This window comes from Lissotriton helveticus, chromosome 3_1 (genome assembly GCF_964261635.1).
Source record: "Lissotriton helveticus chromosome 3_1, aLisHel1.1, whole genome shotgun sequence".
Taxonomy (NCBI): Eukaryota; Metazoa; Chordata; class Amphibia; order Caudata; family Salamandridae; genus Lissotriton; species Lissotriton helveticus.
In genome coordinates this window covers 1,380,508,465-1,380,533,252 of record NC_136061.1, presented here as the reverse complement: position 1 = coordinate 1,380,533,252, position 24,788 = coordinate 1,380,508,465, and the positions used below count along the sequence as shown (strand labels likewise).

The 24,788-nt window shown below is 44.5% G+C and overlaps 1 protein-coding gene across 1 annotated transcript in view; it reads right to left on the bottom strand.

Annotated features, from left to right (window-relative positions):
• The window catches only part of SLC15A2 (solute carrier family 15 member 2), a 603,602-nt gene extending 583,059 nt beyond the window's left edge, over positions 1-20,543 (bottom strand). The window contains exon 1 of the mRNA XM_078682022.1: positions 20,407-20,543. Coding sequence (XP_078538148.1) covers positions 20,407-20,452 — 46 coding nt within the window. The 5' untranslated portion in view covers positions 20,453-20,543. The remainder of the gene's footprint in view (positions 1-20,406) is intronic.
• Between the last annotated feature and the right edge of the window lie 4,245 nt (positions 20,544-24,788).

Here is a 24,788-nt window from a genome sequence, read left to right as displayed (position 1 = left end):
GCACTTTGGCGGTCTGTTGACCGGGTATTGTGTATTTACAATGGGCATTGTCGACAATGGATGATCTTTTGATGTGAGTTAATTGCATTAGCGTTACTGACAGTGGAGCTTTGACGTGTGTTAACTATTCCTTGTTCTGAAACACAGGTTGTGTTCTTGGGAGACCTCCCTGCCGGGCACCACTTCGAGTTTTTAATGTTGATAAACTCGGTGAGTACATGGGAGGGACCCTGTCAGAAGTGATCAAGTAGATTGAGTGTGAATGGGTGCCGTTTTGTAAACACAACGGATTTAAGGAGGGTACATTTACAGCAGGATGTGATGACTGTATATATACAGCAATATACTTTTTATCGCTTTTCTTTTATGAATATTCAGGGTGGTTAAAGTGATTACCACCAATGCATGTAGTGGATAACAAACGATATAGGGTACCCGAATAGGGGCACAGGGTAGACATAACAATTTTGGATGCATATGAGGGGACTCTTCAGTTTCGGCACATAAGAGTGAGCGTATATATTTTTATGCTTCTTTTCAGTACATGTATTCAGTGTTATTGGGAATCTCCTCTACACGTGACGATTGAGTCATGATCACCAGAGACTAGTTTATTTTGGCACTTTGACCGAATTGCGGTTGTGTCAATACCAGGACTGGGAACGATAGACGTCCTGAAGAAGACCGGGGTGACCTTTGAGGCGCAGTAAGTCGATCGAAACATGTTGGCACAAGCAGTATCAGGAGGGGTGTTTTGAGAACTTAATTTTCCCCTTAAACACGACCCATCCTAATTTCTTTTTAATCCTGGTTGTTGAACCTACTAATAAAGGTCTGTTTGGTATCCCCAAACCAACTTTAGAGCACTTTGTCATTAACTGCAATTTGTCGTATCACCAGTCCCAGTCACAGGGTGATATTCACTGTCCTATCACTGTGTTTGCTATATTTGTCTATGTGTTGTGCCTTGTGATCTCTCATTTTCTATTTTCTACCCCTTCCCTTATGCTCCGTCCTGAGTGTGGCTACACCAGGGCGTTTTGTAAGCAGACCCGATGATGAAGCATGTCACACACTTTTGTGTGTAAGTGAGGGCAGTTTTTCAAAAAACATATGCATTATGTTGCCATATTGGCAGGCCTTACACACAGCAAACTTATAGAATCATTTTATTGCAGAGAGCTAAGTACATTTACCTCGTTCTTCTAAATTTCTTCTTGTAAGTGCCCTACCCATGCTTTTGGCCTTTCTGAAAGTCACAGCTGGATTAGAGGGTAATAGCCTACCAATCACTGGATCGTCCTTCACGATTGGCCAATTGCGTTTAACAATTGCTCTAATTTGTTTCTCTTGTCGTGAGAAAGACTAAATTAATCTAGTGGGTTGCTCAGTCATATCTTTGTCATTTGTTCTATCTCTGTAATTCAATAAATCACTACGTGCCAATGTTTTAGACTTAGCAATAGCGGCATCCACTATTTCAGTCCTGTATGCTCTGGCTAAAAACCTACTACGGCTTTCCCTCTGTTTGATCTGACAGTCGTTTTGGTCACTGCATATGCGCCTAATTCGCAACACCTCCACGTATGGAATACTTTTAACGAGATGGGGTAGATGTGCACTAGAAGCATGCAGAAGGGTATTTCCTGCTGAAGTTTTTCTGAAAAAAGTGGTAGTCAGCTTATTGTTAACTACTTGGACCCTAACATCTAAAAATGAGACCATGTCAGTACTAATATCAGATGTAAAATGTAAATTGACTGCATTGTCATTCAGAAGTGTAATAAAATCAGTAGCACTTTCAACATCTCCACCCCACACGATAAACAAATCACCAATGCAACGCAACTAGGTTACGACCCTAGACTCATATATCGGCTCATGTTGTTGCATGAGGACCAGCTCCTCCCACCATCCCATAAATAAACAGGCATAACTGGGGAGAAGCTGGCCCCCATGGCAACACCCTGAATCTGCTGGTACATTTTGCTATTGAACAAAAACAGATTATTCTCCAAGCTGAACAATAACATTTTTAACGACATGTTGGTATTTTGAGAATATTTGATGGATCAATTTATCAGGAAATATTCCACTGCCCTTATTCCGTCCTTATTTTTATACATGTATATAAGGCAGAAACATCAAGCGCTATCAATAAATTAGTTGGTTTCCATGCAATAGTTTGAATCATGCTTAAAAAATCACAGGTATCCAGCACAAAAGATTTGAGCCCTCTGACAAAGTCTTCCAGGAAAAAATCAATATACATGGATAGGTTCTCCAAAAGACCATCACAGGCGGCAATGATGGGCCTCCTCGGTGGTTTACTGATGTTTTTATGTACCTTGGGTATAAAGTACATCACCGGGATAGTAGGATGCTCTTTCTAAACATATTTGAACTCCTCCCAACTCAACAGGCTCATGCTCTTCCAAGCCAGCAATTGCAAAAATAATAATTTCTGTGTGTCTTTAAATTTTGTAGGAGAAACCTTTCTGTAACATTCCACTTTATTTAACTGGTTATGCGCTTCCTCCAGATATTCTTCGAGGGTGCATAGGACTATTTTTCTGCCCTTATCAGAATTTTGTATTATCACCTGATGATTGTCCTTGAGTTTGTCTATGAGCTGATGGTATTTGCTCTCCAGATTGGTAAACTTCTTACGTGTTTTATTGAAGGAAATGCTCAATTTCTTAGTTTGCGATACAATTTGCTCATTATAAACATCAATGGAATCTCTGGCCATGATAGGAACGAATTTTGATTTAACTTTAAAGGGAGTAGAGGGTTTGACATCAGTACCCTGCACAATGGACTCTTGTGAACTGGGATTGACTGCATCACTCTAACTCACACTTAATGTGGAAATATCCCCTCGTTCTAAACCATGCAGATCGCGTCACAGTCCATAATCTGATGCCATGAGTTCTGATATCCCTGGCTCCCTCAAAGATATGTCTGCAGAGACTGAGTCTCCCTGCTTGCTCCGCTGATGATTAAACTTTTTAAGTTTGAGTTTCCGCATAAATCTATAAATGTCCGCTCCAGTCTGGGTGTAATTAAAATTTGACTCTGGACAATAGGATTGGCCCAGCGATAGGAGCTGATGGTCCGCAGCAGTGAGGTCAATGCCGACCAAATTGAAGATGGTGTTAGACTCTTGGGCATTGGAGTCTCTGGGTACTGTAGTCCTTGTGTCTGCTGTTATTTTTGAATGTCTTTCCCATGCCCGTGCTTCCTGGCGTTCCCTCTTTGCCCGTCTACGCTTCCTCTTCTCCGGTTAGCCCTGCTTTGGCGGGCACTTTGTTGCGTGGTCGTAATGAGTCCTTCCTGCTGCGTTTTAAAATCTCTAGCTCTTCACCCAAGGTCAGTTTAATGTTGCTTGACTCAGATCTAATTCCTGTATTATTGGATTCCGATCCACTTTCCACTGCAGAACTCAAATCTTAGACCGAGGGAGACTCTCGGTTTCTGGCCCTTCCGGTTTTCACCAGCATTGCCCAGGCGTTTATTAGCTGTTGCAGTTCTCGTAGAGTCATATCTTCTCGCAAACGTAAATATTTTCTGTTTGCATAATCATCACTATCCCTTCTGAATTTATAGATTATTTTCTCTTTTATTTTTTCCTCCTCCTTATGTAAATGATTATTCATTTCCTCCATACTTTTCTGTTTCATTTGGGGATCCCCTTGTTGCTCTATTTCTTTTTCTAAAGTTTCAATTTTCTCCTGTAGCAAGCTCCTGTCAATATCCGCGTATTTGACTAGGATTTGTACCAGCCGACGAGACGACTCCAAATTACACTCCCCCACTCTGCCATCATGAGTGGGTTGGCGCCTCGTAGCTGGGGGCAATCGTAATCCAGAGACCCCTGGGGATTCTCTCCACCTCTAAGTATCTCTGGAGATGATGGTATATATATATATATATATATATATATATATATATATTTCCAACCAAGGTTCCTTCCGCAGAAGGAAATTGCGGAGTCGCAGTCAAACCACTCAGTATAGCAAGGAGGTTACTTTCAAGATTATTTATTCATATCCATAGGGTGCCAAAGCAAAACAGAAACCAACGCGTTTCGACAGCCTCCGCTGTCTTGTTCACGGTCGGTTTGTCAAACCGACCGTGAACAAGACAGCGGAGGCTGTCGAAACGCGTTAGTTTCTGTTTTGCTTTGGCACCCTATGGATATGAATAAATAATCTTGAAAGTAGCCTCCTTGCTATACTGAGTGGTTTGACTGCGACTCCGCAATTTCCTTCTGCGGAAGGAACCTTGGTTGGAATTAATAGCGGTTGGGCTCAACCGCAGGAGCAACGCGGCCACGCTGAGCAGCGCCATTTGAGGAAAAAGTGAGCCATATGGACTACATATATATATATATATATATATATATATATATATATATATATATACAAGGTACAGCTCCACATTCCGGCCCCAGAGAAACACTGGCACCTGGATGCGCAGGTCAGGCAGAAACTGCTGCAAAGCTGTAAAATTCCCTGAAGGCAACAGTGAAGAGCAATGCTCCGTGCGGTCACAGATGGAGTGAGTTCCTTGAAGACACCTCAGGCTGTGCAGACCTAGTCGCAAACACAGGTGAGAGAGCAACTTTTGGCACAGATACCTGAAAGGATGTACGAGATCCCTGCAGATTCACCTGGAGTCGAGAACACTGGAGGGCGCAGATCTCTATGCAGACACCAGTCAGGGCGTAGGGCTCCGTACAGACACCCAAAAGAAACGTTGGGCTCCCTGGGGTGCAGGTGCCCTGAGGGCTGCGGTAGCCGTAAGTGAGTGGAGGTGCCGGTCCTGTTGGTGCCCAAGGCTTCGGCTTTCACTGAGGTTCCTCCTGGCTCCAACTGAACTTTGTTTGAAAGTTTGATGCGCTGCAGGAACTGAAGGGACGGACTCTGGCCTCTGCATGAGCTGATCCGCTTCTCAGCCTCCACCTCCCCTTATGTGTACTGAGCTACCCTGGCTCTAAATGAGTGAGTGCCGTAATCTGAGACATGGGGTACAGAGTGACTTAGGGGTGAGTGCTCTTGGCTGGGTTGGCTTGGCTTCGCTGAGTGACCCTTACTCTGAAGTGGTATGTATTCTTAGCTGGGACAGAGGTGTACTGAGTGACCTTAGCTTTTAATGGATGAGTGCCGCAGGCTGGGACAAGGGGTATTGCGTGCGGAAGGGTTTAGTGCTCTTGACTAGGGTAGAGGGTACTGAGTGGCCCTAGTTCTGAAGGAGTGTGCGCCCTTGGCTAGATCAGTTGTTTCCAATTGACTGAGTGTTGAGTGCAATTGGCTGGGAAGGGGTTTCTAAATCACTTAGGGTTGAGTTCCGTTAGCTGGGCTAGAGGTACTGAATGACGAAGGGGTGAGTGCTGTTGACTTGGCTGGGGGTATTGAGTGACGAATGGGTGCGTGCTATTGGTTGGAGCAGTGGGTTACTGAATGTTGAAGTGGGGAGTTCTCGCTACTCTGGCAGTGGGGTACTAAGTAACGAATGGATGACTGCCCTTGGCTGGGCAGGGGTTTCTAAGTGACTAACGGGTGAGTAATCTAGACTGTGCAAGGGGTACAAAGTGATGAAGTGTGAGTGCTGTTGACTGGGGCAGGATGTTGCAGAGTGACGAAAGGGTGAGTTCGCTTTGCTAGGACAGGGTTACTGAGTGATGAAGGGGTGAGTGCCCTTGGCTGGGGCAGGAGTACTGAGAGGCGAAGGAGTGCATTTTTTTGGCTGGGACAGGACTGATGACATCAGTGATGTCATCAGTGATGTCACTAACCATGTCATGAGTGATGTAATATGTGACATCATCAGCAGTACATTGCTGGGGCGCGAATTATAGTTAGTTGAACTAACTATATCGGGGGACTTTCACTGGTTTTGTACGCTTGAAATGTCCAACTAACCATAACTTTCCCTAAAACCTATGTTTTTTTCAGTGAACTATCACGTGCCTGAAACCTATGGTTTTTTCAGTTAATATATATCAGTTTCAGTTTAATTATGTCTTTATTTTGATCAATAAAATCATAAAAGACAACATGCTTCAATAAAACATATAACCTAGCACAGTACCACAAAATCCGCTGTAACCAGAAACAATAAGCCCTTTTAAATTACCTAATAATTAGAATAAATAAGTGATACATACAGTGCAACAATATCTCAAATTGTCTGTAAAAACAAATCATATGTCATAAAAATAACCAGCATAAAGGACAGTGAACGTGGAGAGGAGTTGGCCTAACGGCCAGGGCGTTCGACCTAGGACCTGGGGATCTGGGTTTGAGTCTCGGTAACGACGCCAAAACCTCCTGTGATTCTGGGAAAATCACTTAATCTCCCCGTGCCTAAAATGAATGTGTGTCCGTCCTCATGTAACGTAACTGGTGCTATGTAAAGCGCTCTGATACCTGATTCGGTTCGGGTCTAGTTCGCGCTATATAATACTCTGCTAAAAAAAAAAAAAAATACTACATATAGATTACTGTCAACTATGGTAAATTGCTAGAGGTAGCTGCTACTGAAGGGACTGAGGCTATATATTATGTGTGAGGTTGTGTTCACAAGCACTCATCTTTTTCGCTCAAATGACCCACAACCAACTCAGAAATTTGCCCACTGCTGTGACAATAGGATCATCAGTGTTGGTTTTCAAAATCCTTAAAGCCTCCATAGCTACTCTGAAGCCCATATTCTTGCAAATATTTTTCAACCATTTGTGCCTAGGTGACCTATAGGCAGGGCATACAAAGAAAATGTGAGCTAGTGACTCAATCTCGGTTGGGCAAAAAGGACATTTGTCATCCTTATGGGAATACCAACTATTGGTAAACACTTTGGTGGGATGAGAACCCACCCTGAACTGATGATACAACTTCCTGTCAGTATGTCTTGTAATGATGTCCCAGTATGATTCTAGTTTTGGTTCATGTTTGTGGTCGATAAAAACCTGTGCAAAGGAGCTGCTATGATGTTGCGTAAATTGCTGCAGTCTAACCATACTCCAGTAGGTTGCTTCTTTCAAATCCTTTTGTCGAGGGGAAGACAGCAACTACTGGATCCTCCCACAGTTTGCTCATCCCCAAACAGATCAGTGTGTACTTTAAATTCCTTATCCAGGGTATTTTAGTTGTGGAACCCAGCGCCCTAACGGGGCGCTGGGTTCCCTAACGGGGTAAGCTTCGGAGTACTCCAGAGTCTTCTCCAGAAAGCTACCGGTCTAAACCGTGCCTGGTCCATGATTTTGTTACAGCCCAAATCCAAATATAAAGGCCGCTGTGGAGTAGACTGCGAAGGCCCATCAAGGCTCTTAAAAATTTGTTTTTGGCAGCAGCCAAGGAAGTTAAATCTTTAAAACCCCATAGTTCTGCCACAAACAACATTGATGAACCTACTTTAAGGTTATATATTTTATGTGCCGGGGCTATGGGCATAGTCTTGGAAAGCTTATGCTCTTTTAAGAATGCACTTGCAAGTTGGGAATGTTTGAGTGTCAGCAAGTCAATCTGGGGTTTCAAGGTCAGTTTCTTTCCCAATGTTAACCCCAAATAGGTGAAGGTGTCAGTCTGTTCCAAGGGGACATTATTCATGTGTACCATCCCCCTCACTGCCTTTGACCTATGGAACACCATAAACTTCGTTTTGGCCACGTTTACCTCAAGCTCATGCTCGCGACAGAAAACCCTGAAACGCTCCAGTGCAACCTGCAGGCCTTTTTGAGTCCTGGAAAGCAACAGGGTATCGACCACGAACATGAGCAGTGGTACTTTCATTCCTGTAAGCAATGGGCATTAGTGGGCTGAGATGTAAAGTAATGGACCACCCTATTAATAAAAAGTGAAAACTTGGTTGGGGCCAGAAAGCACCCTTGACGGACACCCTTGGTAACCGCAAACCTTTTGGTAACATTCCCCTGCTTCACCCATCGGACCAGCGCATAATTTGATTCATGCAGTTTGACCAGAATACTCAATAGTTCATAGAGCATCCCCAGTGCCTGAAGGGCACTCCACAATTTTCTGTGTGGGACTAGATCAAACGCGGTCTTTAGATCTACAAAGGCCGTGTAGATCGTACCACCATCAATGGCGATTACCTTCCAATACACAAACACAAACCTGAACACCTGGTCAATGGTGCTTATATGGGGACGGAACGCTGCCTGTAATGGGGTCAGAATATCCATCTCGTCTATCCAAGCCTGTATTCTGACTAAGGCAAGCCTTGCAACTATGTTTTGGATAGAATCGAGTAGGCTTATTGGCCTGTAGTTGCCTGGTAGCGAGCGGTCTCCCTTCTTGTGTATAGGTAGAATCTCAGCCCCGGACCACATTTCGGGAGTAGGTGCGCCATTAGCTACTGCATAAAAAAAGGTATTTTATGTAGGAGACCCAGTTCTCTTGATCCGATACAAACAAGTCGGCCGGGATACAGTCTGGGTCTGGTGCACGGTCTCGTGGGATTGACTTAGCACGTTTTCCACCTCGAGGAGGGTAAAAGATGCACTGGTATCGGAAACGGGTTGGTAGATGGCAGTGACATTACAACTAGTAGCTGAAAACTGAGCCTCATAATGGGACACCCACGCCTCCAGGGTGACGTGATTTATGGGAACTTGGGATGTTGCTCCGCTGCCCCATTTAACAAGATGCCAGAAGTGGGTCATATTTTGCTCGTTGCTTGCTTCTAGCAGATTATGCTATTGAGATTCATCCCAGTGCTTCTTCGCCTGCTGCTGGGATGCCTTGTACCTAATTCTGGCATTTTTTATGTCCCCAGTTACCTGACGAACTTTGAATAATGTGAAACAATGATAAGTTGGTTGGATTTAATATCCTATTACGCAGTGCAGCTGGGAGTGGAGCGTGGATTCTGCGCTCCCTATATTCATGTATTACGTCAAGTGCGTTGAGGGTATAGCACTACCCAGTTCTGCACGCAAGTTCAAGACTGGTAATAATTCATTGGATTAACTTTAGAGAAATAAGGTGTGCAGAACCACCTCATTCATGTTGTACCTAATTCTGGCATTTTTTATGTCCCCAGTTACCTGTGATCTAATGGCTTTAGCCAATAACTTGTATGCTTCCCTACAGGTTTTGTTATACCAGGCGGCTACCTTAGTGGATAAGGCCCTCGTTTTTTTATTGGATTTGATAAAAAACTTTTTAAGGTTCCCAAACAGCTCATTGTGAACCTCGGGGATAAGGCGGTTAACCACCTCCTGGGAGTCGCAATCATGTAAAATGGAGAGTGAGTGACCAACCAGAGATTTCATCTCAGCCAAATCGCCCTTATTGTCCACCATCCTAGTCCATGTAACTCTCCTCATATCGTTGGAGAGAGTGGCCTCTACTAGCCTCTCCTCAACGACCCTAGAATCACTACTGGATAGGCGAGGAACCTTAAGGGTTAGTATTAGCGGATTGTGATCACTTTCGATCTGCTCCTGGACCTTCATGTCTAACATAAGGGACCAGATTTCAACATTAAGAAATATATAGTCGATACGACTACTTTTGGTTCCACTGCTGAAAGTGGGGGTATCCTTGCTATCTGAGTGCGTCCTTCAGTTGACTTCTCTGAGGCTCCTTTCCAAACATAACCCTTTGAGCTGTAATGCAGCCTCGGTCCACTTTTTGATGGGGCTTAGATTTAATTGCGGGATGTTCCATTGAGCGTCTTCTTTCCGTCATCATGGTCGAGAGTCTCAAACGTGCAATTAAACTCGCCCACTATTATTAAATTGCAGCCGCCCCCCAAACTATCCAAAAACTTGTCAAGGTCTGCAACTACAGTTGAAGCTCTACCCCCAGACATCCCACTGGCATAGACGTTAAGTACCAGAGCGTCTAGCACATCAGCCTTTCTTATCCGCAATGCCAATATATCGGGACTGTTGATGTAGACTTCCTGCACCACCCATCCATCTGACTGCCTGACCCAACATGTGAGTCCGCTGGACGGCCTACCTTTCTGGCCCCCCAGAGCTGGTTTAAAAAAATTAAGATAACCTGGGGAAAAAATGGGAGTCAGCGACCAGGTTTCTTGGAAGGACAAAATATCAAGTTTATCTATAAACACTGCCCAGTCAGTTGAGGCAGTTTTGGTTGACAATCCCGCTACATTCCAGGAAGAAAGAGACATTGAGGGATGTACTTGATGTATTACGGTGGTGTTAAGTAGGTCAGATGTACCCATATTGCTAGCCACAACCACTAACTTGTTAGGAGAAAAATTATGCTGTTTGGCAACAACATTGGTGCTAGAATATTTGGCCAAGGAAATGGTGGTAGTATCCCTTGGTGCCACCTCAGGTTATTTAATCATCCCTGTATCACATGCAATCCCTAGATTTATAGGACTACGATCGGTAGAACCGGAGTCAGAGACATCCTAAATACAAGAGGGCCCTGTATGGGCTTTGTCGAGACGGCCCAAGAATGACCTGGATAATCCCCTGGCTCCTAAGACTCCTGCTAAAGTCAGGCCACCAGTGGCTTTAAGTCAGTCTATCTCATCCATGGAGGTTAAGGCATTTGGGGCTAGATGTAGGTAATTCCCATTTACAGACTCTTAAATACCGAATTTTACCGATTCGGTATTTAAGAGTCTGTAAATGGGAAGGGGGCAGATGTAGGTAATTTTAAAATCTGAATTACCGAATCTGTAAAATTCGGTATTTACCGATTCTGTAAATACAGAATCGGTATTTCACATTGATTCCTATGGGCTTTGAAGCCCATAGGAATCAATGGGAAATACCGATTCTGTATTTACAGAATCGGTAAATACCGAATCCTGCAAGGGTGCAGGGGTGTCACTTTGACACCCTCTAGCACCCCAAGTACAGGCTTGTGTGCCATGTGGCACACATACATGCCCTAAGGGCATGTCTGTGTGTCACATTGCACAGGTGTGCATGCACAGATGTGCATGCACACCTGAATTCGGTATTTTACCACACAATAGGATTGTGTGGTAAAATACCGACTCTTAAGGGCCGGTGGCACTGTTAAGTGTGCCACCTACATTTGTAATTACAGAATCGGTATATTTATCGATTCGGTAATTTACCGAATCGGTAAGTATACCGATTCTGTCATTTTAAGCCCCCTACATCTGAAAACCTTAATACCGGTCGGAAACGGCCGAAATAGGCCGTTTCCGACCGGTATTAGGGCTCCTACATCTGGCCCCAAATCGATTACTAGTGGGAATCTGGAAGGCGGGGATCTGGCAGATAGGTTGGCCACACATATTTGGTTCACCCCTCCTCTCACTATGTCCAATGATCCCTACTGTTTTGTAGAAGAAACCCAACGGGACACAAATAAAGTCGTCCTCCTTGATGAAACAATTGCCCGCCCTCTCCAATATATGCTGTACCAGTCTTGGGGATCTAAAGCTAATAACCACACAATCGCCTGGGAGAGACTTGTGGGATTTTCCCACCCAAGAGACTCGGCGGACCATTTTGAACTCATGAAATAGAGGTTCCTTAATACCTGTCCTAACACTCAGCAAATATAGTGCCTTGTTTCTTAACGTAGACCAGTGTTCCCGCCCACCAGGGGTGGGCACTGGAACGTTAGTCAGAACGACTATATAGGGAGTGGCTTCTGGTGGTAGGTGAAGAAAGGGATGGGTGCTCAAAGGGCTGGAGAGTTGGAGCGGATGTGCCTGGTGACTACTCGGTCTCTCATTCTGATTCAAAGAGAGGAATGTAGGTTTTATGGTCTGGGCGGTTTATCAGAATGTGCAACTTGCGTAACAGGACCGGACATGGATATGGAGCAACTTGAATTGCTAAGCGGACCCCTAGTAACTTCCACTGGCCTCTCACTCAAAAGTGTTGTGGCTCCTCCCACCGTAGACCCATAGGAGCTGTTTGGGGGGAGTTTAGAAATACCCAACTCTATTTTATCAAGCCTTTCTTCGATCAGGGACAACTTCTTTAATATGGGGTCGAACAGTGCCGAAAGTTTGGATTTAATCCTAGTGCAAAGGTCTACCTCATTACACGAGTGGGAGGAAACGCATGCATCCGCTAAGCGGGGCTGGCTAGTTGCAGCACTGCTGGCCATCGTACAACTAATGCTCACAGTAGACTCCCCCTTGTGTTTCCCAGATCTTAAAGGCATGTGGTTGTTTTCTTGGTGGTCAATGGGCTTTCCTCTTTTTGGACGGTGGTTCAGCAATGGTTACATGGCTAGGTTTCTGACCACTGGTGATAACCAGGGTGGTGTTAAGGGAATTTCCAAATTTCCTGTATTGGGGGAAGAGGAGATCACGTGACAGCTGTGGGATGGAGAAAGCAGACCACTATGCTGGACAGAGGCTTCGATGGTAACTAACTCGTGCAGGGGGGGAGTGGGGAGATGCCAAGTGTGCTAATGGGAGCTACTGGTTCTAACGATAGCCTGCGTTCAGTGAGCTCAATTTTCGTGCATTAACACTGATTCTGCCCTGATAAGGAATGTCCCCACGACCCCTGCCCCTGCTGTTGTTTACGTTTGTTCATAGTGTCCATATACCACAGCTAAGCTTACCCCGGTCCCCACTCCAACCCACACTGTCCAACAACTCAAACTTCAGCGGGCTGGCCCAGCCCGGCCCCTGATGGGCACAGATGGCCCGTCCTTGGTCCTGGCTACGTCCGGGCTACGCCCCCGCCGCGGTGGGAGAGGCTGTGCTATAAGCACGTTGGCCACGCCTTCCCGTCACTCGCGACAGCAGCTGTATGAGCGGTGTACTCTGGGGGTTGCAGTCCTCCCCTGAGTGTGAAGGAAGAAGCGGGTAAAGCTAGAAAGGCAGCGTAGCCCCTGGGACCCTCATCCCACCAGGGGTTCTTCAATGGTGCGGTTGCCAGCATTACGGGCGACAAGTGGGCACAACAAGCAGCTATGGTCTACAGCGTCGCGGGGGGAGAGGCTGCGCTATAAGCGCGTTAGCTAAAGAACGATGATGGATTCACACCAGATCTGTGACTGGGAGTGAGTGTCTGAAAAGTTTCAGCACTCTGTCCATCATCTCTTTGTGTTTGCTTTGTTTGCCCTTAAGTTGGCACGGTATGCCCAGATGGGGGTCCCTCGCTCATTTTGCCACTGGATTCAAGCTAGCCTGGCTGATGAGGGTTGTTAACCCGAAATTGGTCCCAGGATGCTTGTTTCCAGTCCAGGGAAGACCTGGATTGGCAGTTTGGGCTGGACTGTTCCCATGAGGCACAGGGTCAAGACTGATTTTCACATAGCTGGGTCTGAACTGAGGTGGCGAAGTGAGCCGAAGATCGATGATGGATTGAACCCAGTTCTGTGACTGGGGGTGAGTGTCTCAAAAGTTTCAGCACTACGTTCATAATTGCTTTGTGTTTGCTTTGTTTGCCCTAAGTTGGCAGGGTATGCCCAGACGTGGGTCCCTTGCTCACTTTGCCACTGGATACAAGCTAGCCTAGCTGATGAGGGTTGTTAACCCGAAACCGGTCCCAGGATGCTTCTTTCCAGGTCAGTGAAGACCTGGCTTGGCTGTTCGCGCTGGACTGTTCCCATGAGGCAGAGGGTCAAGACTGAATTGCCTATAGCTGGGTCTGAACTGAGGTGGCGAAATGAGCTAAAGAACGATGATGGATTCAATACAGATCTGTGACTGGGGGTTAGTGTCTGAAAAGTATCAGCACTCCATCCATCATCTCTTTGGGTTTGCTTTGTTTGCCCTAAATTGGCAGGGTATGCCCAGACATGGGTCCCTTGCTCACTTTGCCAATGGATTCAGGCTATCCTGACTGATGGGGGTTGTTACCCCGAAACCGATCCCAGGATGCTTGTTTCCGGTTCAGGGAAGACCTGGCTTGGCAGTTCGGGCTGGACTGTTCCCATTAGGCACAGGGTCAAGACTGATTTGGATATAGCTGGGTCAGAAATGAGGTGGCGAAGTGAGCTAAAGAAAGATGATGGATTCAACCCAGATCTGTGACTGGGGGTGAGTGTCTAAAAAGTTTCAGCACTCTGTCCATCTTCTCTTTGTGTTTGCTTTGTTTGCCCTAAGTTGGCAGGGTTTGCCCAGACGTGGGTCCCTTCCTCACTTTTCCTCAGCGCACTGTCGCTCTGCGCGGTTGTAATACAAACACTCCGCCTAGAATTTTTTCTCAATAAACACAATTTTTTTGCTTTCAAGAATGTACTTTTTATCGTAAAATTAACCACAAATGATTCGGTAACTTTTCCTCAGTTACATAATGCTTTCATTCAAAGGTTTATACAATACTAGAAAATTCACATTGTAAACATTTTCAAACAATAACAATAGATGACTTTATCATGATGCCCAATGCATTTCAAGCTCTGACGAGCTCTTCCTCAGGGGCCTGTGGAGTGAATTATACGTATGAGTTATTCTATACAACAATAATGGAACAGGAAACACTACATCACTATGTACAAGGTGTCTAAACATTGAAAACATGCTTTGCAGGTAAAAAACACACATCACCATCACCTCAGTGAAAGCACCTCACCGTGTTGAAAGAAACCCAAAATCACGAGGAAACAAACTTACTAAGCCGTAGTCACCTAAGACTTCAATCTAAACCCTAAAAAAATGTGGGAAACAAATGAAAGACCATGTGAAATGCTGCTTTCGACTATCTAATAGTCCAAGTGAACTGGCTGGCCGGTCACACAGTTCTCTCTTACCTTATGGTGAACGCTCTGTGCCAAACACGTGGGGATCTGCTATTACGGAGATTTAAACTGATCTGCAAAAACAAACCATGCCACTTAACCCTGGGTTTAAAAACCTCGTGACCGAATGTCTGCGAGGACAGAATATTTACTGCTGCACAATGTGCCGACACGCTGTGTACAAAGATTTTTAGCTGGTTAGTTGAGTCCGTTTTCAGTGTTTATACCCCCAGTCGTCCCGTTGTGGATTGAGGAAGACCGCGGTGCGTTGTACACAGCGTGTCGGCACATTGTGCAGCAGTTACGGAGTATTGTAGAGCAGTGGAGAAAAGTTTGAAGCGCAGCCCATTAGAATCCGGTAAGGGGCTTCTAAATATTCTGTCCTCGCAGACATTCGGTCACGAGGTTTTTAAACCCAGGGTTAAGTGGCATGGTTTGTTTTTGCAGATCAGTTTAAATCTCCGTAATAGCAGATCCCCACGTGTTTGGCACAGAGCGTTCACCATAAGGTAAGAGAGAACTGTGTGACCGGCCGGCCAGTTCACTTGGACTATTAGATAGTCGAAAGCAGCATTTCACATGGTCTTTCATTTGTTTCCCACATTTGTTTAGGGTTTAGATTGAAGTCTTAGGTGACTACGGCTTAGTAAGTTTGTTTCCTCGTGATTTTGGGTTTCTTTCAGCACGGTGAGGTGCTTTCACTGAGGTGATGGTGATGTGTGTTTTTTACCTGCAAAGCATGTTTTCAATGTTTAGACACCTTGTACATAGTGATGTAGTGTTTCCTGTTCCATTATTGTTGTATAGAATAACTCATACGTATAATTCACTCCACAGGCCCCTGAGGAAGAGCTCGTCAGAGCTTGAAATGCATTGGGCATCATGATAAAGTCATCTATTGTTATTGTTTGAAAATGTTACAATGTGAATTTTCTAGTATTGTATAAACCTTTGAATGAAAGCATTATGTAACTGAGGAAAAGTTACCGAATCATTTGTGGTTAATTTTACGATAAAAAGTACATTCTTGAAAGCAAAAAAATTGTGTTTATTGAGAAAAAATTCTAGGCGGAGTGTTTGTATTACAACCGCGCAGAGCGACAGTGCGCTGAGGTTAAGTGTCCCAGACACTTAAGATAAGTTTCTAGTGCAGGCACGGACAAGACAAACGTGCTACCTTAGCAGCACGCTGAGAGAAAAATATCAAAAATATCAAAAACATTTCAGTATTATTGTTAAAACTTTTGAAAAAACCCTGAGTGCTCCTCCCACCCACCAATCCCTTCCTCACTTTGCCACTGGATTCAAACTAGCCTGGCTGATGCTTGTTGTTAACCCAAAACCGGTCCCAGGGTGCTTATTTCCGGTTCAGGGAAGACCTGGCTTGGCAGTTCGGGCTGGAATGTTCCTATGAGACACAGGGTCAAGACTGATTTGCATATAGCTGGATCTGAACTGAGGTGGCGAAGTGAGCTAAAGAACAATGATGGATTCATCCCAGATCTGTGACTTGGGGTGAGTGTCTGAAAAGTTTCAGCACTCCTTCCATCATCTCTGTGTTTCCTTTATAAAGTTTGAGTGCCTGCTGCGATGGGTTGGAGCTCCGCATTTCTACTACGTCCAAGAGTTTTAAGTAATCTTGTAAGTAGCATCTGTATGATCGCCCAAGCTGACTAGTTAAAATTTCCTGCCACAATATAGCCTCCAAGCTTCCTTCCCTGGAAGTGCATAGCTTGTTGCACAACCTGATGATTGCTCTAGCCCCGAAAGCTTGATGATCTTCGAGACCAAACTCAAGTCGTATTTGAGCAGGGGATGAGGTTTTTGGAAGGCTCAGCACTTGTTTGAAAATTCTTGCTGTTGTTTTGTTCACAAAGCTGTTATAAGAGGGGTCAAGCTTGGGCCGGATAGCTGCCTTGAGAGATTTAAGAATGCCACCTGGATTGTCAGAGCTTTAGCTCTTACCTCGTCTCTGTGTTTTAAGAACAAGCTCCTTCTGTCCATGTGGACCCCTAGATATTTATATGAGGCGGTCCTGTCGAAGCAGTGCAACAATAAATACGGGATGCTGAAACAAAGTATAAGACGAGACAACCTGTCCCTAAATATGCAGTATTTGACCATATCCGGCTCTCTACCTAACAGCTTTCCAATCAAGAGTGTCAGTCTAACTTAAAACCATGCTCCATGGCGCCATTTTCAAATATGCCAATGATCAATCCTATAACTATGTGGTTAAAATGTCACAATACAGTCCACAAACACCCAGGATTTCACATATCTCTTCTCAAAACAGCTCAAACCACCCACCACATTTCCAATCCCCTTCCAGAACTCATCACTCCTGAGCACCCTCCTCAATATAAAGTGTGTCTGATCCTGCATTCACGTAAATGGAGCGATGAGGTCGAATATTGAATTGACTGAAGAGTTATAGTTCTGAGATCGTTCATGAGTGAATGTTCGTTTTATTCACGCCCACAAACAGCAAGGCACTTTCTGTTCCAATCAACCTTCTAAACCTAGACTAGCCCCAGAAAGTCTGGCAGGGTGTCTAGCTAGAATGGGGCCCATCTGACAGAACTCATCTGCTCTCAATGAGTCACCTTTTCTCACCCTGGCTGTGCCTCAGCAGCACTAGGTTGGGCTTTAGCGAAAGGACCACACCGACTATGTACCATCTCCTAGTCCTTATCTGACAACAAGTGGAGTCTTCAGGCCAGGCATCCGCAAATGTCATGCCGATTGGAAGAGCTCATCTAAGCAAAGTGAATCTGTAGAATATTGCCTTTACTGTTTGCTCAATTAAAGCATCACTTGTGCAGAACAAGCTCTCTAGTGGTAACAGTCCTTAACTATATGACCTAGCTTTTAGAAGCAAACTCAAAACACAACAATTCCAACCTTCCATTATCCAAGTAGGGTCTTGAGACAATTTTTTCTTAGGCGGAACACTTTGCAAAATATTTATCCTACAATCAGTTGTGAGCTCAGCCCTTTTGTGGCTGATGGGGCTGGTCTACCAGGCATTTCACAATTGATAATAATTGGCCGACCACCCCAGACACAGGTTGTTTGAAACGCAATAGGAACTTTGAATAGAAAATAATTTAAAAACATTACATGCTGCTTTACAGAAGATACTGTGTACAGAACAGAAATATGAGTAACAGCATTCTGGTCAACTTTTGGCCTTAGAATTGTTCCCGTGTTTGACATGGAAGATGTGTTTTTGGGAAGAGAAATTATTTAGTAAAAAAACACAGCCAAAATCTCATGTCGGCACTTTGTATCACGCAGGATACCACAACAATATACCTGGTAACTTCCCTGGATAAGCCCCTCCAGCCCTTCAGATCTCCCTTCCTATGGAAGAAATTTAACAAATGTCCTTGATCCCTCTCTCAATCAGATAGATTTACAAGAGTTCCAAAACACAAAGGATCTCTGTTTTATTGATCTTTATCTGCAGTAAGATGTGCAGATTGGTCTAGAATGGAAATGTAACATGTGGGTCTTGAGCAAAACAAACACTAAAGCACCCCCATAGTGATCTTGGAGGGCGGCATGTTTTCCATCCTTTCACACTCGGATACCTGACATAATGTTCTGGACCAAAACTTAGTCCAGCCCACAACTCACCCAGTACATCCCGTCTGCCCCGAAAAACTGTTCAATTTACTTGATGTCTTGTTTCTAATGAAAGCAACTGAAACTTTTAACACCTGACTCGTATAAATGCCGCAGAGGAGATTCCAATAACTGGGTCCAAGATTCAACTGGAATCAACTAAACTTTTATCATTAGAAGTTCAGTATTCTAGGTGATCACCTGGGAAAGTCACTGTGAATCTCAGTTACAGGTAGCTGCAGACTGCAGTCCCCTCGCTGCACTCAAAGCAGTCTTTCTGAAGGACTAGAAAGGTTTTTCTGTGTGCCTAAAAATCTCCAGGTTTGTCATGTTGCGCAATGCCGGATTCTTTATGAAACAGACACAACAGTACAGCAACACCCTAAAAATGGCCAAAAAAACAGTGCCAAATACTAGAAAAATTAATAAACACCCAAATCATCCTAAAATGGGCACAGATCACAGTGATGATTTACATAGCATGTAATCTGAATTTGCATTTATTTAGTGAAAGAGGGATTTTGTCCACTAGTACTGTGCACAGTATTATATATGTGTCTCTCTTTCCAGCCGAGGCATTCTTCTTGCATTCTTGCAGGATCAAGAAAATGAAAATTGAGCAGAAGAAAAAAAAGCGATAGCAAGTTAAGTTAGAAAGAAGTTGTGGTGGTAGACCTAACTGCAAGGGGCAGATTTACTAAGTTTCAATGCAACACAGCGCAGCAAAAAAAGTTATTGCACTACTTTGCTTGAAAGGGAGGCAGCAGGACAGAGACACATCTAGTAAGATATGATCATGTTTTTCCCTCCTTATGCTCTGGCACACTTTTGGCTGCCTTGAGACAACAGATGCACCATTTCACTATAGTGTGCTTGATGCAAAGCATAGCTTTGTATTGTACGGTTTCCAGTACAAAATACTATGCTCAGACATTATTTTTAATATATTTCTCGCATTGTAAATATGCCGTACTGTAAAGCACAAATGCAAAGCTGGTAAAGTTTTAAGAAAAGGAAACTTCTTCAAATTTGCCATGCGTTAATTAGGGATTTATTTGTGGTGTAAAGACCTGTCTACCCTTTTGTGTAGGTAGGGCTTTCTGCCAAAATCCATGGTTGGTTGTATAGGAGTATTATGTACAGGGCTTTAAGTGGGCCTGGTCCTGTGCTCAGCACCAGCAGTTTTAAAAAGCAGGTGCTGAGAAGGGTCCCTATCGGGCTCCCCATTTTACCCTCACCTGCACCTTGCAAAAAAATCTTAATTCAGCTGCAGAAGCCCTCATCACTGGCCCTGGAAGTAGTAACTGAGAATAGACTCCTTTGTTAAGCATGCTGCCACAACCCGGATCTATTCGGGAGGCATGATCACCTGATAGTGATCTGAAAGCGCAAGCCGTGGAATCCGCGGTGGGACAGGAGGGTGAGGGGCAGAGATCAGGCGCTAAATGTAACAGGTCTACAGCGTTAAAGCTGCTGCATGGACTCCAGCTGCCCAGTATTTGCAGCTTCTAAACATATTTAAAGCCCATAGTAAAGTAAACATTTCAGAATTTGATTTAGCATTCTTAATTGAGCTTTATAGTTATTCATAGTTTCAGTATTGAAGCATTTTCTATATTATTTACAACGGTCATTATTATTACTCATTTAGCTCATGGAGCAAACAACCATTGACTAATCCAATAGTGCTAACTTGTTTCAGATGTAATGTCAGTGGTTGTATTGTATTTGGACGCAATTATGGAAAGAGGCAGCAAAATACCAGTCGGGCGGCACACTATTGTAAGCACAGAATTGTAGGTTGTGTTTAAGCCACGCCCTTGATTACATAGGCCAAGCCCCTCTAAGAGACACCCCCCACCCCCAGTTTATTTATCCCACACAAAGCCCTGCTTATTTATCACCTAAGAAACGTCCTCTTGACGCGAAATAGCGCAACGTTTCACAAATCGCCACTTTAGGGATACTTTTGGCAAGTAAAGCCCAGGACAACACTTTGCAGTGCACAGAGTTAATAAATCCATTATCCGCCCCATATGTTAAAGCAAGAGCGCGAGCTAAGCCCTATAATTACCATTCTTGGATTTCAGAGCGACCGAGTTGTCTTCCCCAGCTCCCATGATGAGTGCACTGGTCTGCTGCTGCCGGGCTCTGAAGACGGTCCGGCTGCCGTCAGCGCACTGCCTGCCCTACCCCGCCCTCTGCCTCCGCCTCCTGCGAGGCGAAACTCCCTGGCTCTTGCAGCATCTTTCCCTCTGCGAACGTTATGTAATCCCAGGTTAAAGTTTTACTCCAGCGCACAACGGCCGGGTTGAAGTTTGTTTACATCACAGACGATGACACTTTTTCTGTCGAGCGACTCCCAAAAATAAATGAATAAGCAAATGAGGAAGGCGTGGTGTCGTTGTGTGGAACTCGACCTTTGCCCTTGACCACGCGCGTGGTCGAGACTAGATCGCCTTGAACATAGCTAGGGTCGTAAAGGAGATGGGTCATGGGTTTGCCCGGTTCCTTGAAGATGAAACATCTGTAGCGCCACGGTCCTTCACACTGTCTGGGTCAGATAAAAGGTTCTTTATGAAAAGGGAACACTCAGCGTGCGACACGCGCCGCCCTAGTACCTCGTGTTTTCGTTGAACTATTTGATGGATTTTACTTTATTTTATGACCGTGACATATTTCGAGTGTCTTAAAATGGTGTAAAAAAAAGATGTAATTTTTCCTCCTTTCTGTAGAACTTAATACAGAACACATGTGGATTCTTTTATGTGCCCTGCTGGCAGATGTTACTTTTATTTACATCAGATGACTCAAGGTCAGCAAAACAGTGCATTATGGAATGTGTTCGCCTTGGTTCAGTCAAATTAAAAAAATTAGGGTCAACACACTTGATTTGTAAAAGGAAAGGCCAGCAGTGCAAATGTTATTTTCTGGCGACACGGGGGTGGGTGGTGGGAGGGGCATGTATTCATTAACCCCAACCCAACACTCCAAATCAGTGGTACTAATTTAATCAACTTTGGAAAAGATGAAAGGCGGATCCCTCCCTGCTGTTCGCAGAGCGTGTCTTGTACTGACTGGGAGCAGGTCGCTTCAGAGGCGCAGCTCAAATCAAGTTAGCATCTCTCTCTCACTCTACTGTGAGAAGGGGACGCACTGCCCCCGGTTGCTCTAGAGTGCCCCTGAAATGGGCGTGGTTAATGTCTTCCATCCAGCTGTCATTAGTGCATTGTTCAGTTTCGCATCATTTGGCACAGTCAGCAAAGGTGTGACTATAAAGTTCCTCTGTTGTCAGTTGCACCGCACCTCTGCGGTCAGTTTATACTTGTGTGCTTTGCATTTCTCAAATGCAGCGAAAAAGTCACCAGGCCTGTGGCAACACACGTAAACACCTATTCACAACTGATGCATACAGGTATATCATGCAGAAATGCTGCTTATCACATCAAAGCCAGCCATGTTTGCTCTGCCCATGCTGGTTGAAAACGTAGCAAAATTATGCCTAGCGCAGATGTCTGCAAGACCACTTACACTGCTATTAGACAAGGATGACAAAGTATCATATTTCTGGGGCAGGCGGGATGCGGTACATAGTCTTAATATGGGTCTTTCAACACACGTTGCATACAGGTTTTAGGAAAAAATCTAAACCCTAACCAAACTCAGGAAGCGTTTTGAGAGTCTGACCTCAAGAGTGCATTGAAAAAGTTATTGGCAGGTGTTGTGAAGGAGAGGCTACAAGGCTTACTGGAGACAATGTATAGCGACAAGGTTGTGCCACAGGCTCTACTAAATCGCTTCCTATGGGCATCATTTCATAAACACAACCCTGGTGTGTAGCGAATAAAGTTTTTTTCTATCCATTTTCCACAATTTGAAACTGTATTGAAGTTGCAATCTATGACATGAGGCGCACAACACCGGTTCTGGTTTACCAAATAGGCAAAGTAGGCACCGGTCTATGGGCCCTACTCCTTTTAGGGGCCTGCGACAACTGATCAAAATACAACTTAAAGTACACAAACCATAGATATCAGAGTCACATAACACTTTGGGCCAGATGTAGGAGCCCAAATACCGGTCGGTAACGGCCGATTTCGGCCGTTACCGACCGGTATTTAAGATTTGGCATGTAGGGGGCCAAATTTACCGATTCGGTAAATTTACCGAATCGGTAAAATACCGAATCGGTATTTTTACCGATTCGGTAACTTGCAGATGTAGGGGGGACTCATCTGAGTCCCAAAGGCCTTTCAGATTCGGTATTTTACCACCCAATCCTATTGGGTGGTAAAATACCGAATCCAGGTGTGCATGCACATGTGTGCATGCACACCTATGCCATGTGACAGACAGACATGCCCGTAGGGCATGTCTGTGTGCCACATGGCACACATGCCTGTATTCAGGGTGCTAGAGGGTGTCAACGTGACACCCCCATCACCCTTGCTGGAATCGGTATTTACCGAATCGGTAAATACCGATTCGGTATTGCCCATTGATTCCTATGAGCTTCAAGGCCCATAGGAATCAATGGGCAATACCGATTCGGTAAATACCGATTTTAACAGATTCCGTAATTCAATTACCAAATCTACCTAAATCTCACTCCTTCATATTTACCGATTCATAAATAACGAATCGGTAAAATTCGGTATTTATGAATCGGTAAATACGAATTACTTACATCTGGCCCTTTGTCTCCTAAAAGCTAATCTTCTGGCAGCAATCTGTAAAAAAATTCCAGTACATTGGATATTTGGAGATAATTTGCGTGGGGGGCCCCAACATTTCAACTGCCTAGGGGTCTAATCCGGCACTGTCCCACACCATTGGAGAGTCTGCTTATCGACCACCCTTGATTTAAATGCGAGGGATTTCCTAGCACCCAATTTTCTGCAGTCTCCTGGAGAGCTCGCCATGGACGCAGGAGGTTAAAAGGAGTGCTTTCATGCATGGGAAGAAACCAATGATGCTGGTATTTTTCGCAGTGAAGAGAAAATTCGCAAAACATGTCCAAAAGAATTGCCATCTCTCCTCGGACGGTTATGATTTGGATCCCTTTGAAGTTTGCATATGTGATCTGGGAACAAAAAGAATAACTTTGTGGAAAGATAAAGGTTTATTGGAAGGGCCTGAATGACCAGTGAATCTGTTGATCCCTTTATTGCAGTGCAATGGCCTCTGATGGCAACATGTAATTATCGCCCATTTCATGAGATATTATGAGATCAGCTTGTGCAGAAGGCTAATGATTGTTATGTGCACTAGAAGTTGTTGACATAAAATCAAACACTGAACAGAGCAATTAAAATTGTACTGCAGGTCAGGGGCACATCACAAGGGATATAGGAGCGAGCTGTGCATGAAGATTCATTGGGAAATGCAATTGAAGTAAAGGTAATGGAAACAAAAGCTTGCTACTTTTCGAAGTCGAAATACGGATTGCAAATAAAATAAGGAACCTTTGTCACATCCCAATCATGGTTCTTTTTATCACTGCTAGTTCAACGGACATCGGACACCTGCCAGTAAATTCCCAGCTATCAATCAAGGCCAAGATGTTCATACGCTTTGCATTATGCTTGCCTTATCTTTTTAATGCAAACCAGACGCAAAGTGTTGAGGTGGGATTAAAAATCCAACACAAATTGCGATTTGCGTTGTATTGTAAGGCAAAGCTGGACAATGCGCTGCCTTGAAAACTTTGCATGAAGGGGGTGTTCAATGGGTGGTACATGGGCATTTCCGTGTACCCACCCGTGTATTTTGATGCAACTCCCCATTCACAAAGAATTGTAGAATGGAATTTTACAGAAATCCTGCAGCTTCTTGAGGCAGGTGTAATGAGAACTGTTTTCATTTCTCCTAATTTTTCCCTCCCTGCATGTGTGCTGCATTCTACAGCACACATACAAAGTGAGAAATGCTTTACAGCAAAGGTTTTGTACTGGAAGGGGCCCCTTGCAGTATAAAAGCTACGCCTCAGACAACACAGAAAGCCCTGTACTATGACCCAAGGGTGTATGCTTTGGTGCATGGCAGCCAAAAGTGCGCCAGTGCAGGTAGAGAGCTGATTAGCGCCCAATCTTAGTAGATATGGCACAAGTTTGCTCTCTCCAATTAACGCAACACTGCACAGCAGGGTGGTCCTAGAGCTACTGCTGCATTATTGATGGCTATGGCAGTGGCTGGAGGGTCTAATACTGTCAAGGAAAAAAGAAACTCACTGAAAAGTGAAAGTAGAAGAGTTATGCAGATTTTATTTTGGAAGTGAACAAGATGGCTGAACCCAAGGATGTTCGATGAGGGTCACTACAGGGTTAGACTGGCTTGTAGGGCAATCAGGTAGCGCCCTGTGGTCTGGTCTCACATTTCAGTGTGTGGGCCATTTTTGACTGTTTGTGGGCCTGTTTTATTGTCTGCCGGGCAGGCTTTTACTGTTGATGTCCCTGA